Raw genomic sequence first — 16,727 nt, 5'->3', positions numbered from 1 at the left:
AGTTCATCAAAGGCATTTTAATTTCTATTATAGTATTTTTTTATATCTAGCATTTTTGAGGAGTTTGTTCTTCAAATGTCCATCTCTGATTACATTGCCCATGTGTTCTTGTTTACTACTACTTCATTCGACAGATTCCATATCATAATTAGTCTGTTATTTTAAATTTAGTCTGATAGTTCCAATATCCCTGTCATATATAGTTCTGATGTTTACTTTGTCTCTTCAGATTGTGTAAGGTTTTTTTTTTTCCTTTTGATATGCCCTATAACTTTTTCTTGATAGCTGGACATGGTGTACTATAAAAAGAACTATTGTAAATAGGCCTTTAGTAATGTGGTGGTGAGATATGAGGGGAAAGGATACAAAGTATTCTGTAATCCTAATCAGGTCTAGTCTTTTAGTTAGCCTGTGCCTCTGGACTATGAACTTCACAAGTATATCTCATATTTTTTTCCCTCTCACCTTGGGCAGAATAAGATAGCTATAGTAGGCTCTAGTTGAGTATTTCTCTTCTTCATGTGGAAGGCTAGAGCTGACTGGAGTTGGTATTTCCCTTTCCCCAGGTCAGTTAGGGCCTAATAGGCAAGGTCTGGTTAGTCAAGGTCTGGTTAACTGATTTGAGGCCTTGTTATGAAAAACAAAATGTTCCAATGTAGAGATTTCCCCCACAGTCTGAAAGTAGAGTGTTCCTATGGAACCTTTTGTAAGCCTGAATCTGTAAAGTGAAGATTATCCCCCACTTTCCCAAAGTTTGTATTACACCACTTTGCTTTCACGAAAGACTTACGTTAGTATAGTAATGGCTGTTTTTGTTTGTTTGTTTTTGTAAAATTGAAAACCCTCATTGGATTTCTTTCAGTTAGTGAAATAGGTAGTAATGTAGGTCTTTTGTAAAAGTGAACTAGCTTAAGAGCATTTAGAAAGCACAGATAGTTGTATTTCAGAATGGTTTCTTTTCCCCTCCCCCTGCTGGAAGACATAGGAGATTTTCCTCAGACATTTTCTGTGGGAACCTGGTGGAGTTTTTGCAGGTAAATCTCAGTATATAGTGGGGAACTACTTATGACTTCCTCCTGGAGCTGTATACTCTCAGAGCTTTAACTCTCAATTTTTAACTGTGCCTCTACCAGTGCAATTATAGTTCAGGTTTTACCACCCCGGCCCTGGTTCCCAAGGTGACTTCTGCTCATGAGTCTCTACCCCAGGAAGCCATGGCTGCCTGTATTCACTCGTAGGTCTCTTCAGTCTTAGGGCAGCAGTATGCTCTGTCTCCACACCCCACCCCCACACTTTATGGATATAAGTAGGGTTGTCAATTTTTCAGTCTGTACAGCTTTTTACTTGTTAGGAGAGAGTGTAATGGCAATTTCCAGTCTCTTTACTTGTAGAACTAGAATGTAAATGGTATTTTAGTTTTCCTCACAGGGCTTGTTAGCCAAAAATGCCTTTCCAGCCATTTATACCATGTAGGCATTCTGAGCAAACTGCTTACTTGGGCCTAGTCCTGTCCTAAAGCCTTCCTAAGAGAAGGAAGGAACAGGAATATAGATTATATACTTGAGAAGTTTGTTATGAAAGGAAGGAGGACTTAGATGTTTTCAAATCTTTAAACTTGAAGTATTTTCTGTATGCGTTATAGAATCTAAGTAATTCTAAAGACCATAGAAGAGCTAAAGTTACCAGGTTTTGTGACAATGGACCAGGATTTTTCTACAGGCAGGTTTTCCTAGGGTGTATAGGCAAGTTAGCAAGAAACTGGGAAAGCTGGGGAGACCCTCAATAATATTTAAACTAAAAAAAAAAAAGTTTTTTGTAGGTATGTAATGCTTCACTCTTACGTAGGGAAGTTATGGACAGGTGTGTGTTTTGTGGAAATCTAGAATTATCTTATGCTCTGTTCTATTTCTTTGAGACTCCAACACCCTTATTGCTTTTTTCTTCACTGAAATTCGTCAACTGTTTTTGACCCTAAAGGCAAACATTTCTGTTGGGATACAGGGTGGAAATGTCAGGAATTCCGACATGAACCACAAGATGAACCATTCATGTTTTGTGAAAGCATCTGGGTAGACTGCTTTCTGATCAACTCTTGAGCAATGCCTTTGTTGACTCTGGGCTTAAATACTTTGTAGAGATCCTAAAGAACAAAGAAGAATCATTTTAAGAGGCTGTGGTTTTCTCTGCTCTGATTTCTCAAATAACTCTTTTCTTTGCTTTCTTCTACTATAATTTGGCACAATTTCTGGTATACTGGAAATCTTGCCTTGGCTTTTTAGTATTATTAATGTGTCATTTTTAAGATTTTGTGTATACTTTATTAACTGTAATTTTTTAAATTACAATAATTACAATGGCGTAAAGAGGTTTTTCTTTTTCTTTTTTTTTTCTTACTTAAATTCAAGTTAGCTAACATATAGTGTAGTATTGGTTTCTAGAGTAGAATTTAGTGATACATTACTTATAAATAATACCAGTGCTCATCCTGACAAGTGCCCTCTTTAATGCCCATAACCCATTTAGTGTACCTCTCCCATCCATCACTGTGTAATTCTTAAAAGTACATACATTATATTAATTATGTGTATGGGGAGAGGTGGGAGATACATATTGCCACTTCAGAAGGGATCTCAAGATGGAGGATAGTTAGGTAAGTGCACATACTCAATTTGCGATATTGAACCAAACATGGTAACTAAATTTAAAGCATTGTAATTAAGGCCAGTAGTTCAGTTAAGATACTGTCTTTCTTAAAATGAACAGTTCTTTAAAATAAGAACTGACCATAATCTTTGCTTTCTATAGTTACTTTTGAGAGTTTAACTTTCATTATTTGTCTGAAATCTTTACCAGGGAACTGTGACTCTTGGCTTGTTGGTTGGTGCTCATTTCTATTCATTAGCTTTGAGTTTGTAAGAATGGGTATCAACAGTTGTAGAAAAGACCAAAAGAATATTAGATTCCAAGATTAATAGACTCAAGACTCCAGGTTAATCTTAACGAGTCAGTTAGTGGATTGACTCATTTCAGAACTGAGAAATACCTTTTTATCTCTAAAGTTTTAGATTTATTTAACATTTTATATGAACATTTTAGATAACAAATATTTATTATAAAATGATGCTTTATATTTTTCTTAATTCTCAAGATACCCAGTGTCTATGAACAGTAATATATACATTGCTGAAAAATTATAAGTTGGAGCATTGACAGGGTTTAAATTTCATTTCTGTACTGCATATTATGTTCTCAGTTGAGGCTTCATATTAGAGAAACCAGGTATAACAGGGTACTCATAGCAATATAAAAAACAGTAATTTAAACATACTAAGAAAGTATTGGTACCAAGTGTATAATTGGATTTCAAATGATAATCTAATTGCTCTTATCAGTATCTAACGTTCCTGCTACTATATGTGTCCTTATGTTTCATTTTTTATTTTTTAGGTCTCTTTTATTCAAAACCTTGTATTTTGTGTAGAAAGAGTTTACCGTGTACCTGACTTTGGTGTCTGGGAAAGAGGAAGCAAATATAACAATGGCAGCACAGAGCTACATTCAAGGTAATTTGGTGATTTTTGAGTTTTTTAAAAAAATTTAAATGTGTGGAATTTGAATAAAAATCAAAGTATTAGATTGCAACTATCGTTTCTATGTTAACTTTGATCTCTTTTTTTCTATATATGATGCAGATGAAATTCACTTAAAATTAAAGCAAGAGACTACTCTCAGGGCCCAGAAACAGATGGAAGAAAAAAAGCAGGATATCTTTCCCAACTTCCCGTGGTTTTGGTACATGCATATCGGCCTCCAGTCCAAGGCTTGGCCTTCCTGCTCAACCAGTTATTTCTCTTTTTTTCTTCTTGAAATGATACCATTTGAAAGATCAAATACATTAAAATTGCCAAATACCAAATGTATATTCATTGCACATGAAATTCCCTTCCATATTGTAGAGCTGGCCTAACCAGATACCCACACCCTTCATACAAAACTTAACATTTATTGTTTTCTGTAGGAGATGTGATCAACATCTTGCATTCTAGTTTAGTGGGGCTCATAAACAACAATAGCTTATGACTGATGTTAGTGGTGTATGAATTTCCTTTACTCCTTAAGGTTAGGGAAATAGCTTTAGTGACTGACTGCACCTTTTACTGAAAAGTTTAGCTCTATTGCACCAAAAATAAAATATCTAGGAATAAAGTTAACCCAGGAAGTTAAAGAGCTGTACTCCAAAAACTATAAAACATTGATGAAAGAAAGTGAAAATGACCCAAACAAATGGAAAGATATTCCATGCTCGTGGATTGGAAGAACCAGTATTATTATATGGCTCATACTACCCAAAGCAATCTACAGATTTAATGCAATCCCTATCAAAATTCTAATGAAATTTTTCACAGAACTAGAACATTAATCCTAAAATCTCTATGGAACCACAAAAGACCCCCAATAGCCAAAGCAATCTTGAGAAATATGAACAAAGCTAGTGGTATCACAATTGCATATTTCAAGATATACTACCAAGCTATGTAATCAAAACAGTATAGTACTGGCACAAAAATAGACATAGATCAATGGAACAGAATAGAGAGCCTAGAAGTAATCCATACTTATATGTTTGATTAACCTGCAACAAAGGAGGCAAAATTATACAATGGGGAAAAGATAGCCTCTTCAACAAATAGTATTGGGAAAACTGGATAGCTACATGCGAAAGAATGAAACTGGACCAGTTTCTTATACTGTACACAAAAGTAGACTCAAACTGGATTAAAGACCTGAATGTGAGTACTAAAACCATGACATTCCTAGAAGAAAACCTTGACAGGAATTATTTTGACATTAGTCACAGAAATACTTTTCTCCTCAGGTAAGGGAACCAAAAACAAAATTAAATTATTGGGACTACGCCAAAATAAAAAGGTTTTTACAGTGAAGAAAACCATCAACAAAAAAGGCAACCTACTGAATGGGAGAAGGTATTGCAAATGGCATATCTGTTGAGGGTTTAATATCCAAAATATATAAATAATTTGTACAATTCCACTTCAAATAAACAAAGAATGTGATTTTAAAAATGGGCTGAGTACTGGAATGGACATTTTCTCAAAAAAAACCTACAGAGACGAACAGAAACATGAAAAGGTGGTCATCAGGGAACTACAAATTAAAAGCACAATGAGATATAATTCTACATCTGTCAGAATGGCTAAATCGTAAACACAAGAAATAAGTGTCGACGAGGAAGTAGAGAAAAAGGAACCCTTGTGTGCTGTTGGTGGGAATGCAAATTGGCACAGCCACTATAGAGAATAGTATAGAGGTTCCACAAAAAATTAAGAATAGAATTACTATATGATCTAATAATTCTTCTATTGGGTATTTACCCAAAGAAAACAAAAACACTAATTTGAAAAGATACATACACTCCTATGTTTACTGCCGCAGTGTGTACAACAGCCAAGATATGGAAGCAACCCAAGTGTCCCATCGATAGATGTATGAATAAAAAAGATTATGTCACATAGGATGTGATATCTATATATATTCCATTATATCCATATAATGGAATATTACTCAGCCATAAGATAGAATGAGATCTTGCTATCTGTAACAGTATGGATGGACCTAGAAAGTATAATTCTTAGTGAAATAAGTCAGTCAGAGAAAGACAAATACCAAAGACAAATGTGCTATCACTTAAATGTGGAATTTATAAAACAAAACAATGACAAAAAGAGACCAAAAAAAACAGAGAACAAACTTGAGGTTGCCAGAGGAAAGGTTGGGGGATGGGTCAAATAAAAGGGATTAAGAATTCACATATCTTCTAATTTTTTTTTTTTTTTAAGTAGGCTCTATATCCAACATGGGGCTTGAATTTATGCCCCTGAGTTTAGGAGTCTCAGTCTCTACTGAGACTCTACTGAGTCTGAGAGACTCTACTGAGAGTCTCAATCTCTACTGACTGAGCCAGCTAGGTGTCCCAAGAGTATGTTTGTTTGTTTGTTTCTTTCTTTCTTAAGAGAGAGAGTGGGAGGTGAGGAAGTGGAGGGAGAGACTATTAAGCAGACTTCATGCCCAGCATGGAGCCTAGTGCAGGTTTCGATCTTACAACTCTGAGGTCACTACTTTAGTGGAAATCAAAAGTCAAGATGCTTAACTGACTGAGCCACCCAGGTGCCCCAAGAATATACATGTCTTGAGCATTTAGTAATGTATAGAATTGTTGAGTCATTGTGTTGTACACCTGAAACTAAAATAACACTATACATTAATTATACTTGAATTTGAAAAAAGTATCGTACAATTAATTAGGCTTCTCAATTTCACACTAAAAGATTTAAGATTTAAAGGTTATCAAATATAGGTTTAGATCATTGGGACTTAAATGAACTGTATAAACAGTTTAGGAATCATTATTTAAAAAGATATACTTTTTTGAATAGAACGACTAATCATACACAAAAAAATTAAGCTGATCTAAGATACTTAGTAAACTAAAAATTGGCTCCAGATCACTAGCTCCTCACATATCCTCATGCCTCAGTTTCCTCATCTACAAAATGAACCAACAACAGTTTCTACTTTATAAAGTTGTTGTAATGATGGAGTTAACATATACAAATCATTTGAATACCTAAGCAGAAGTAAGCATTAGAATGCAAGAGTACTTACACATTTCAGAGTATGTTAATAACAAATATTGAAACAAAGAAGATTTTTCTATTAACTTTAGGAAACTAATTTATACACATTTTTCTATAAGTTTATGATTTATATGAGGCATTTTGAAATATAGAGCAGGATAGTAGCAATCAGGAAAGAAGTCAGTGGAGTAGAAAAATGATTTGTGGGAAGTTCATTTCAGGCATTAAGCAAATTCTGGAAAATACTAAAAATAGGAAAATAAATAGAAAGTTCTGTTTCAGCTATCATTCAAATTAAGTTCTTAACACTCCAGATTATCAGTCAAATTGCAAGAAAGTCGATCTAATTAGAAAAGGTGATTTTTAAAAATCTATCTTCTTTTCAGTATTTATGATTTATCAGTGCCCTTCCCTGCTTTTTAATAACCATTTAGTATATTCCATTATGAACCCACTGACATTCTCAGTATATAATATTTGGAGTAAGGGTTTTTCTGTTTACTGTTTACTGTTTTCTATTTTTCCGTTTTCTGTTTACTGTAGTAAACTCAGGAAGAACCTTGGGTAAAGGTTACCATTAACCCTAAAAAGTGAGGGTATTGGAATGTCCCCAGTGAAAAAACAGAGAGGCTCCAACAAGTTTGCATGTAACAGAGGTGCCAGACTTTTAAATTGAATCATTAAGGATTTTATTTCAAGACTCAGAAGATTATTATGTGATGTTCTTTGCTATCTTTTGCATGCAAAGTCAATCTTAATTTGTGGCAGGTCAGTTTTATTCAAATGGATGGGAAATTGAAGTTTGCCATTTAGATTTGGATAGTGGGTTTTACACATTTAACATTGATTTCCTAATTTTCTATGGTGTATTACTTTATAATTCCCCAAAAGAACTTTAAGCATTTTTTTCCCCAAAACATTTCTGAACTCTGATCTCTACAAGCGTGTTTTGGATGTGTCATGTCTGGTGCCAAAAGGGTGTTTTGAAACTGCAGGAGATCTGATCCTCATGGCATTCATGGGCTCAGTAATGGCAATGGTGGTAGGAGGCTGGTAGCCTGCACTTACACATGGGTAGTAGAATGTAGAGCTGCTACTAGACAGGGACACTTTATCTATTCCAGAACTATCTGTTCTGGTTGGATGTGATCTTTACTGCTTAATACAATATCCTTGTTATATCCTAAAGCTGTTCTCAGGATGTTTCAGACATCCTGAAATTCTGTACCCCTTAAATAGTATATGATAATTGCTCCCATAAGTAAGTATTCATACTGTCCTTTGTCTTCTAACTTACTTTTCCACTCTTCATCTCCGTGCTGTACAGTCCTTCAGCAGGAGTCAGTAAAAGAGCACAATCTGACTAGTTCCTTGGTGCTCACTAAGGTCTTGGCCAGAGTGACTGGCTTGATAAGTGTTTCTTCTTTCCTTGCCTCATTGCACACATCCCTTCTAAGCTGCACCTTGATCAAAGAAGATTTCTGCCTCTGGGCCCACAATATGCATGCTGTAGTATTCTGAGGTCAGAGGCTCCCTCTTCAGCATCTAAGCTCAGCTGTTACTTAATAATTAAAATCTCTGGTTCTGTACAGTTACAGAATATTTTTTTATTTAGGCTACACCAGGAACATATTACTGCTTTTTATATAGAAGAAAGTTAAAGGTTAGAAGGTTTTGTGCTTCTCCCCCTACACACACCTTAAATAATACAAATCACTAGGGGTAGTAGAGCTAGAACTGGATTCCAGGTGTTTGGCCTCCAAATGGAAAGTTGTTTCAACTATATTGTGTTGTAATTTAAAGTCTCAAAAAGTTTCCTAAAGTTTGAAATAACAGCAGGGTGTGCAATCTTGGTGAAATTTTGGAAAGTTTTAAGGATATCTTTAAGTAATCATTAAAGTTTGATGCAGCTTAATGCTTTGGTTAGTCCCTTGCCCATCTGCCCTTTTCAGCCCCAGGTTTGCTGGTATCTATTTTAGTTCAAATTCTTTTAATTATTTAGTATTTCTTAGATAAACCCCAAAGTTTTTTGTAAAAAGTGATCTCATTACATTTATCTGAACCCCCATTTCGAGCGCTTTAGTAAAAGGGTCTATTGCTCTAAACTTACAATGAATCCTTTTAAAAACCTTTCCTAAGTAACCATTCCCAGTTTTCTGGTTTTTCTGTTGACCCTATTTTCCTCAAGCAATATGTTCCTTTCAGTTTCTGCTAAGGTGTCTGGAACCATATCAGATAATTCTCTTTTCTCCTGTTCAGTCTCAGTCTTTGAGCAAGTTCCTATACATTTAAAAATCCTCTTCTTTGATTTAATTGTATTTTCCTCCATATATAATTTTGGTATATATTTATTGTAGCACTAATTCTTAACCCCCAAAGTTAAATATCCAAGTAGTCTTCTCAACCTTTCCAAGTTTAATTTATGTGTTTTTATCTTAATATTTTCCCCTCTTCATTTATATAAGGACATTCTAACTCCTCAGGCTACCTTTAAACTCTTTAAACCAAAACTCTGTTTTGGAGACAAGGGGAGTCCTCTGTAAGATATGATTGAATCTCAAACCTAACCTTGAATTGTTTTGGTTATTGGGAAGCACAAAGGAATACTTAAGCATTTAATGAATTAGTAATGTAGATATATACCCAAATGGAAAGATAAGTTTTTGAACATTGACTCCTAAAGAGAACTTTACATTTAACAGCATAATTTCCTTTTTTTCATTTTGTTAAATCTTGTATTTGCAATATAAAGGAGACCGTAGAAGCAAAAATTTAAATCATTTTTTTCAAGGTTTTTTTTTTATGGTTTTATATTCTAATCTCTTGGCTTCTCCAATAAAGAAAGCCATCATTAAAATATCAGATAAGTAACTATTGTAACACCACTTAGTTTAAGATGCATTTACTGTCCATTTTTTTCTATATAGTTCTTGTTATTCGAAGTTACTTAGTCTTTTTCAGTCATTTTTTGTGTTCTAGTCATTGAGTTACAATAGAAGCAACTGTCCATCCATTGTGCTTCGTTTTATGAATTTTTACCATACGAAACAATTCATGAACATCCAGTACAGCCTCAGTTTTTGGATTCCATGGTGGGTTGTAAATCACTTAGTCCAAACCCATCCTTTTTTCTAGTAAAGCTTGATTTATGTAACAAATCACATTACTATAACAAATTGCATCCCAATATCCCAAGAAATGTTGCTTTTAGCCCTTTTGAATGAATGTTGAGGTAACACCTTGTAAGAACAAACTGATGTATGTTCTATTGGCAATAGTCCCCTAATATTAATGTATTCATTAGCTAACCATAGAATAATTTTCAGAGAGTATCTTGTGCCAGTAAAAGATTTTTAATACTTACAACATAATGTATTCTATTTGCCAATAAAATGTAAATCACATTAGGAATATGTTTGTGTTTCTAAATAGCTTGCTTTTGCCAGAGATTCAAATAACCAGTGGTTGATAAATTAATGTATTTGTGAATTTCCTTTAAGTCCAGTTATTTAACCAATTGTATCAGGAAAGCAGGTTAAAATGGACAGAAGTCAACATTTACTGTATTCCAGGCACAATGTCTTTTTCTTTTGTAATGGCTTATTAAGACAATTTCCAAATTCATCTCTTAACTGCTTTTATGTACCATTGTTAAAGACAGAACCTTGGGCTGGCTACATTATGTATTTCCTTTAGTACAGAGTTTCCTTTTTATTTGCCTTTTGAAGAAGTTATTTTCTCTCATTCTCAAAATACTGCAAATGATCTTAATAACACATATACCTCACTGTAAGGAGGAGTTTCTGGTATTACCAAGGTTAGATGCATGTAAGTGCTTGTGCATTAAACCACCACATATTCCACATATACTTGGACAGAATTTCTTTAGGTTCCAGGCTTTGTCATTTCTCTAAAATGTCTTTGGATATGAAAAGAGACCACTGTCCTTGTCTTGAGTATACCAGCAGTACCATGTGAACTATTATGGAATTTGTTTAACTGGTGGAAGCAACAAGTACTTCCTTTACTGGTGTTGAAATGCTAGACTGTAGATTTGACTCAGTAGGACAATAGCTTAAACCCAGATTATTAGCTCAATTGTTCTTGAACACTAGGGTAAAATGGTCAGCCTCGATTTTAGTGAAGACATACAAAAATGTAACTATATCCTGTGATCAAAGTAACCAAAAATCCAAGTGTCTTTTTGCAGAAATTGACAAGCTGATCCTAAAATTCATATGGAAACACAAGGGACTCAGCCTAGCTAAAACAGCCTTGAGAAAGAACAAAGTTTGGTTCACACTTTCCATTTCAAAATTTACTACAGTACTGTGCTTATTATATGTAGAGTAATTGCCACAATAATTAAATACTGTGATACTGGCTTAAGAACAGATATAGATCAATAGAATAGAATTGACAATTCAGAAATAAGTCCATACATTTATGGTATTTGATTTTGGTGAAGGTGCAAAGACAATTCAGTGGAGAAAGGATAATTTCTTTTCAGCAAATGGTGCTGGGTCAACTGGATATCTACATGCAAAAGAATGAATTTGGAACCTTACTTCACACCATATACAAAAACTAATTTCACAGGCCTGTACCCCTGAATCAAATAATACATTATATTTTAATAAAAAAAAAACTAATTGGAAATGGATCAAAGACCTGTATGTAAGAGCTGAAACTGTAAAACTCCTAGAAGAAAACAGAGTTGTAAATCATTGTGACCTTGGATTAGACAAGAGTACACTTTAGATGTAACACCTAAAGCACATGCAACCAACAACAACAAAATGTTCTCTCTACAGGTTTTTGTGTGAACAAAAGTTTTCATTTATCTGGGATGAATGCCCAGTAGTACAGTTGGTAGGAAGTTGCCGTTTAGATTTCAAAGAAACTACAAGACTGTTTGCCAGATCCCTGTATCATTGTACTTTCCCACCAGCAATGTATGAATGATAGAATTTGTCTCCATCTTTGCCAGCATTTGGTGTTACCATTATTTTTTTTTTATTTTAGGCATTCTGATTGGTTTATACTGGTATTTCATTGTGATTTTAATTTGCGTTTCCTAGTGGATAATGAATGATATTGGGTCTCTTCATGTGCTTAGTTGCTATCTGTAAATTCTCTTCAGTGAAATGTCTCTTTGTGCTTTTTGCTCATTTTTACTTGGGTTTTTTCTTTATTGTTATTTCTTGATAGTTTTTAATTCTAGATACCAGTCCTTTGTCAGATATGTATTTTGCAAATATATTCTCCCTACTATAGCTTGTCTTTGTATCCTCTTAACAGAGTCTAAACAGAGCAAATACTTCTAATTTTGATGAGATTGAATTTATCAATTTTTCCTTTTATGGGTTGTACCTTTTGTATAAAGTCAGAAAACTTCTTGCCTGACTCTAGATCCTTAAGATTTTCTTCAACAACTTGTTTTCCAAAAGTTGTATAATTTTATGTCTTATATTTAAGTTTATGATCCATTTTGAGTTAATCTTGTTTGATGAGACTAAGGTTGAAGTTCTTAATCCTTTTTTCCTTTTTTACCTAAGAATGTCCAATTGTTCAGCATCATTTGCCTTTGTTAAAAAGATTATCATTCCGGGATGCCTGTGTAGGTCAGTAGGTTAAGCCTCTGCCTTTGGCTCATGTCGTGATCTTAGGGTCTTGGGATCGAGCCCCACATCGGGCTCTCTGCTCAGCGAGGAGACTGCTTCCCCCTCTCTCTCTGCCTGCCTCTCTGCCTACTTGTGATCTCGCTCTCTCTCTCTGTCAAATAAATAAATAAATAAATCTTAAAAAAATAAAATAAATTTTAAAAAAAGACTATCATTCCTCCATTGAAATGCCTTTGTGCTCCTGTTAAAAATAAAGTGGGTATATTTGCGTCAGTCTCTTTCTGGGTTCTATGTGTTTATCCCTCCACCAATACTACACAGACTTGATGTGATCTTGTGATTTTTCTTCTTTAGCCTGTTAATATTATGGTGGATTACATTGATTGATTTTTGATTGTTGAACCTGCCTTGTGTCCCTGGGATCAACTCCACTTGGTTAGTTATGGTCAGGGTAGTTCATTTTATATGTTGCTAAATTCTTTTTGGTAATACACACACACACACACACAACCCCCCCACACACACATACACATATAAGGGATGATGCTGTATAATTGTTTTTTGTGTATTGCCTTTGTCTGGTTTTAGTATTACAGTAATGCTAGCTTCGTAAAATAAAACCCAAAGTACTTTCTTTCCTGTTTTCTGAAAAAGAGTGTATAGAATTGGTTTTAACTTTTTTTTTTTAAATGTTTGATAAAATTCTCTAATCAAATCAGCTAGGCTTGGAGATTTATTATTTTTTTGGCTCTTTTAAAATTATGGATTAAATATCCTTAAAAGTTATGAGGATATTCAAATGATTTATTTCATATTGGGAAGTAATAGTAGTTAATGCTTTTCTGGGAATTGATTGATTTTTTTAGTAAGCTGTCAAATTTATGTATGTAGAATTATTTGTAGTGTTTCCTTATTACCCTTTTGATGTCTGCTATGTCTGTAATGATATTTCCTTTTTTATTCCTAATATTGGTCATTTCTATTGTTTTATTTCTTTGACAGCCCTGCTAGTGATTTACCAGCTTTTCAAAGAATCAGTTGTTTCATAAATTTTATTATTTTCTATTTTTAATGTCATTGATTTCTGCTCTCATCTCTCTATATATTTTTTAGTTTGCTTTGGGTTTATTTTGCTCTCTTCCAGGTTCTTTATGTTAGAGCTTAGATAATTAATTTGAGGCTTTTTTTTTCTTTTTTCTAGGATATGCATTTAGTGTTATAAATTTCTCTCTCAACATTGCTTTACCTTTGCCACACAACCTTCGGTGTTCTATTTTCCTTTTCATGTTAAGTATATTTTTTAAATTTTACCTGAGACTTCCTATTTGGCCTACGTGAATTGTGTAGATGGGCATGTATTGTTTTGTTACAAGTGTTGATAGATTTTCCTGTTGTCTTTCTATTGTTGATCCTAGTGTGATGCCATTGTAGTCAGAGAACATGTTATGATTTCAGTTCTTTTATATTTTTCTCATGGCAGAGGAGAGAGAAAGGAAAATCTCTGGTATCTCTTCTTATAGGGATACTAATGCCATCATGAAGGCCACATCCTCATGACCTAATCTAAACCAGATTACTTTCTAAAGACCTCATCTTCAAATATATAAAAGTAAGGGTTGGGACCTTAATGTATGTGTATTTGGGGGACATAATTTGGTCCATAGCAATAAGGTTATAAAAATATTGATTAGATTCCGCTGGCTAAAGGTTCTTCTCTATCTTTGTTGATTTTATGTCTAGTCATTCTACTAATTGTTGAGAGAGGAGTGTTGACTCCCCAACTATATTTGTGGTTTTGTCTCTATGTCCTTTTAGTTCTGTCAATTTTGCTTCATGTATGGTGCAGCTCATTTATTTGATGCATGCACATTTAAGATTGCTATGTCTCCTTGTTGAATTGACCATTTAATTATTATATAATATCCCTCTCTGTCTCCAGTAATTTTCTTTGCTCTGCTGTCTACTTTATCTGATGTTAAATAGTCACTCTTGCTCTTTCTCTTCTTTTGGTCACTCTTGCTTTTTTTAAATTAATGTTTGTGTGATATTTCTCTTTTTATCCTTTTACTTTCAGTCTGCCTATATTGTTAGAATTCAGTTGAGTTTCTTACGGATGATACATCATTGGGTCATGGTTATTTTTGTTTTTTGTTGTTTTTTAAAAGATATTATTTATTTATTTGAGAGAGAGCAAAAGCAAGCACAAGTGGAGGTGGGGGAGGGACAGGCGGAGAGGGAGAAGCAGACTTCCTGCTGAGCAGGGAGCCCAAAGTGGGATTCAGTCCCAGGGGTCTGAACTAAAGGCAGATGCTTCACCAACTGAGCCACCCAGGCACCCCAGATCATTTTTTTTTAAGATTTTATTTATCTATTTATTTGACAGACAGAGATCACAAGTAGGCAGAGAGGCAGGCAGAGAGAGAGAGAGGAGGAAGCAGGCTCCCTGCTGAGCAGAGAGCCTGATTCGGGCCTCGATCCCAGGACTCTGGGATCATGACGTGAGCTAAAGGCAGAGGCTTTAACCCACTGAGCCACCCAGGTGCCCCCCAGATCATATTTTTAAATCAACTCTGCCAATCTTTCTTTTAATTGGTATAGTTAGATCTTACTGATGTGTTTGGGGTTAAGTCTGCCATTTTATTTCTGTTTTGTGTTTATTCTCTCTGTTTTTCATTTCTCTGTTTTTCTTCTTCTACCTTCCTGTAAGTTCTTTTACATTTTTTAGAATTCCATTTTGATTTATGTATATTGGATTTGAATGTATCTTTTTGTGTAGATTTTTAGTGGTTGCTGTAGGTATTACATTATTTATACATAACAGGTCAAGCTTATTGATGATATGATTGTACCAGTTGGAGGGAAATAGAGAATTACTTTTGCCCACCTATAATATAATATCTTAAGTATTTCCTCTCCAATATGTTTACAACCACAGTTTTACAACTTTTGCTGTAATTATTACACATAATTTATAAAATGTAAGAGGAGAAGAAAAGCCTGTTATATTTACCCATATTTTGCTTACCATATTCTTTCTTCCTTTTTGATTGTTCCAAGGTTGTTCTTTTCTTTCCCTCTTTCTATCATTTCCTTTCTATTTTGAGAACTTATTTAAATCACACTTTTAGAGTAGATCTGCTGGTGACATATCTCTTATTTTTCTTCTTTCTGAGAATGTCTAGCTCAGATAGATAAGTTGATAGATAAACAAATGTATTTACCCATATAAGATCCAGAGTTGACAGTTCTTTTCTTTCAGTGCTTAAAAAGTTTCATGGCACATCCTTTTAGCCTTCATGGTTTCTGATAAGTCACTGTTACTCAGTTGTTTTTCCTCCTATAGGTCAGGTGTTTTTCTCTGGCTACTTTCAAGATTTTTTTTTTAATAAGATTTTTAATTTTTAAGTAATCTCCACACCCAGCCTGGGACTCGAACTCAGAACCCTGAGATCAAGAGTTGTTCACTCCACCCACTGAGCCAACCAGGCACCCCTTTTAAATATTTTTAATTTGTATTAGTTTTCAAGACTTATGGTGTTTCCTAGCATGGACTTTTTTATTTTATTCTGTTTGAGTTAGCTGCTTGAATCTGTAGCTTTAGTCTTTTGCTGATTGTGAAGTTTTCTGCCGTTATTTCAGGTACTTTTTTTAGCCCTGTCCTTTCTCCGCTCTCCTTCAGGGAGTTCGATGATATGAATGTTAGATGTCCCACAGGTCCCTGAGGCTCTCTTCATTTTTCTTTTTCTTTTTTTTTTAACAGTCTATTTTCTCTCTTTTGCTTTGTTTTATCTTTTAATTTAGTTATTTTTTCTTCTGTCTTTTCCTTCCTGCCATCAATCCTGTCTATTGAGCTTTTTGCTTTGATTATTGTATTTTTCAATTCTAATATTGAATTGAAATTGCTGAGACTATCTGTTTCTTAGCTGAGGCTTTCTGTCTTTTCATATGTTTCACTCATATTTATGATTGCTCAATGAAGCATTTTTTTATCGTGGCTGCTTTAAAATTTTGTCCCATAATTCTAACATCTTTTTCATCTCAGTGTTAGGATTTATTGATTGTCTTTTTTATTCAGTTTGAGATCTTTCTGTTTTTAGATATAATGAGTGATTTTTTTTTTATTGAGACATACACATTTGGGTATTATAAACCCTGAATCTTTTTTTTTAACTTTTTACTTTAACTGTATTTTATTGATACCACTCTGGTAATGGCAGGGGACAGGAGCATCACTGTATTATTGCCAGGTGAGAATGTATTGCCAGGTTTTTTGTTGACACCCAAGATGGAGATTCTTTGTTACTTCTGGGTCTGGATGAGATGTATAGTTCCCCAATAGGCTTCCACTGATAACCTGCCTAGCTGGAAAGGATACAAAAGGTTGTAGTCTCCTTACAACTGGACATTAGTGAAAGTCGTGACTCTTCAGTGGACTTCCTCTGATGCT

The 16,727-nt window shown here is 34.3% G+C and overlaps 1 protein-coding gene across 4 annotated transcripts in view; it reads left to right on the top strand.

Annotated features, from left to right (window-relative positions):
* Positions 1-16,727, top strand: part of PHKB (phosphorylase kinase regulatory subunit beta) — a 233,228-nt gene that overhangs the window by 91,055 nt on the left and 125,446 nt on the right. For all 4 annotated transcript variants that reach the window (XM_032854566.1, XM_032854563.1, XM_032854565.1 and 1 more), the window contains one exon: positions 3,448-3,563. In XM_032854566.1, coding sequence (XP_032710457.1) covers positions 3,448-3,563 — 116 coding nt within the window. The remainder of the gene's footprint in view (positions 1-3,447; positions 3,564-16,727) is intronic.

Source organism: Lontra canadensis, unplaced genomic scaffold (genome assembly GCF_010015895.1).
Source record: "Lontra canadensis isolate GAN:19392208 unplaced genomic scaffold, GSC_riverotter_1.0 scaffold8, whole genome shotgun sequence".
Classification (NCBI taxonomy): Eukaryota; Metazoa; Chordata; class Mammalia; order Carnivora; family Mustelidae; genus Lontra; species Lontra canadensis.
This window is presented reverse-complemented; position numbering and strand designations above follow the sequence as displayed.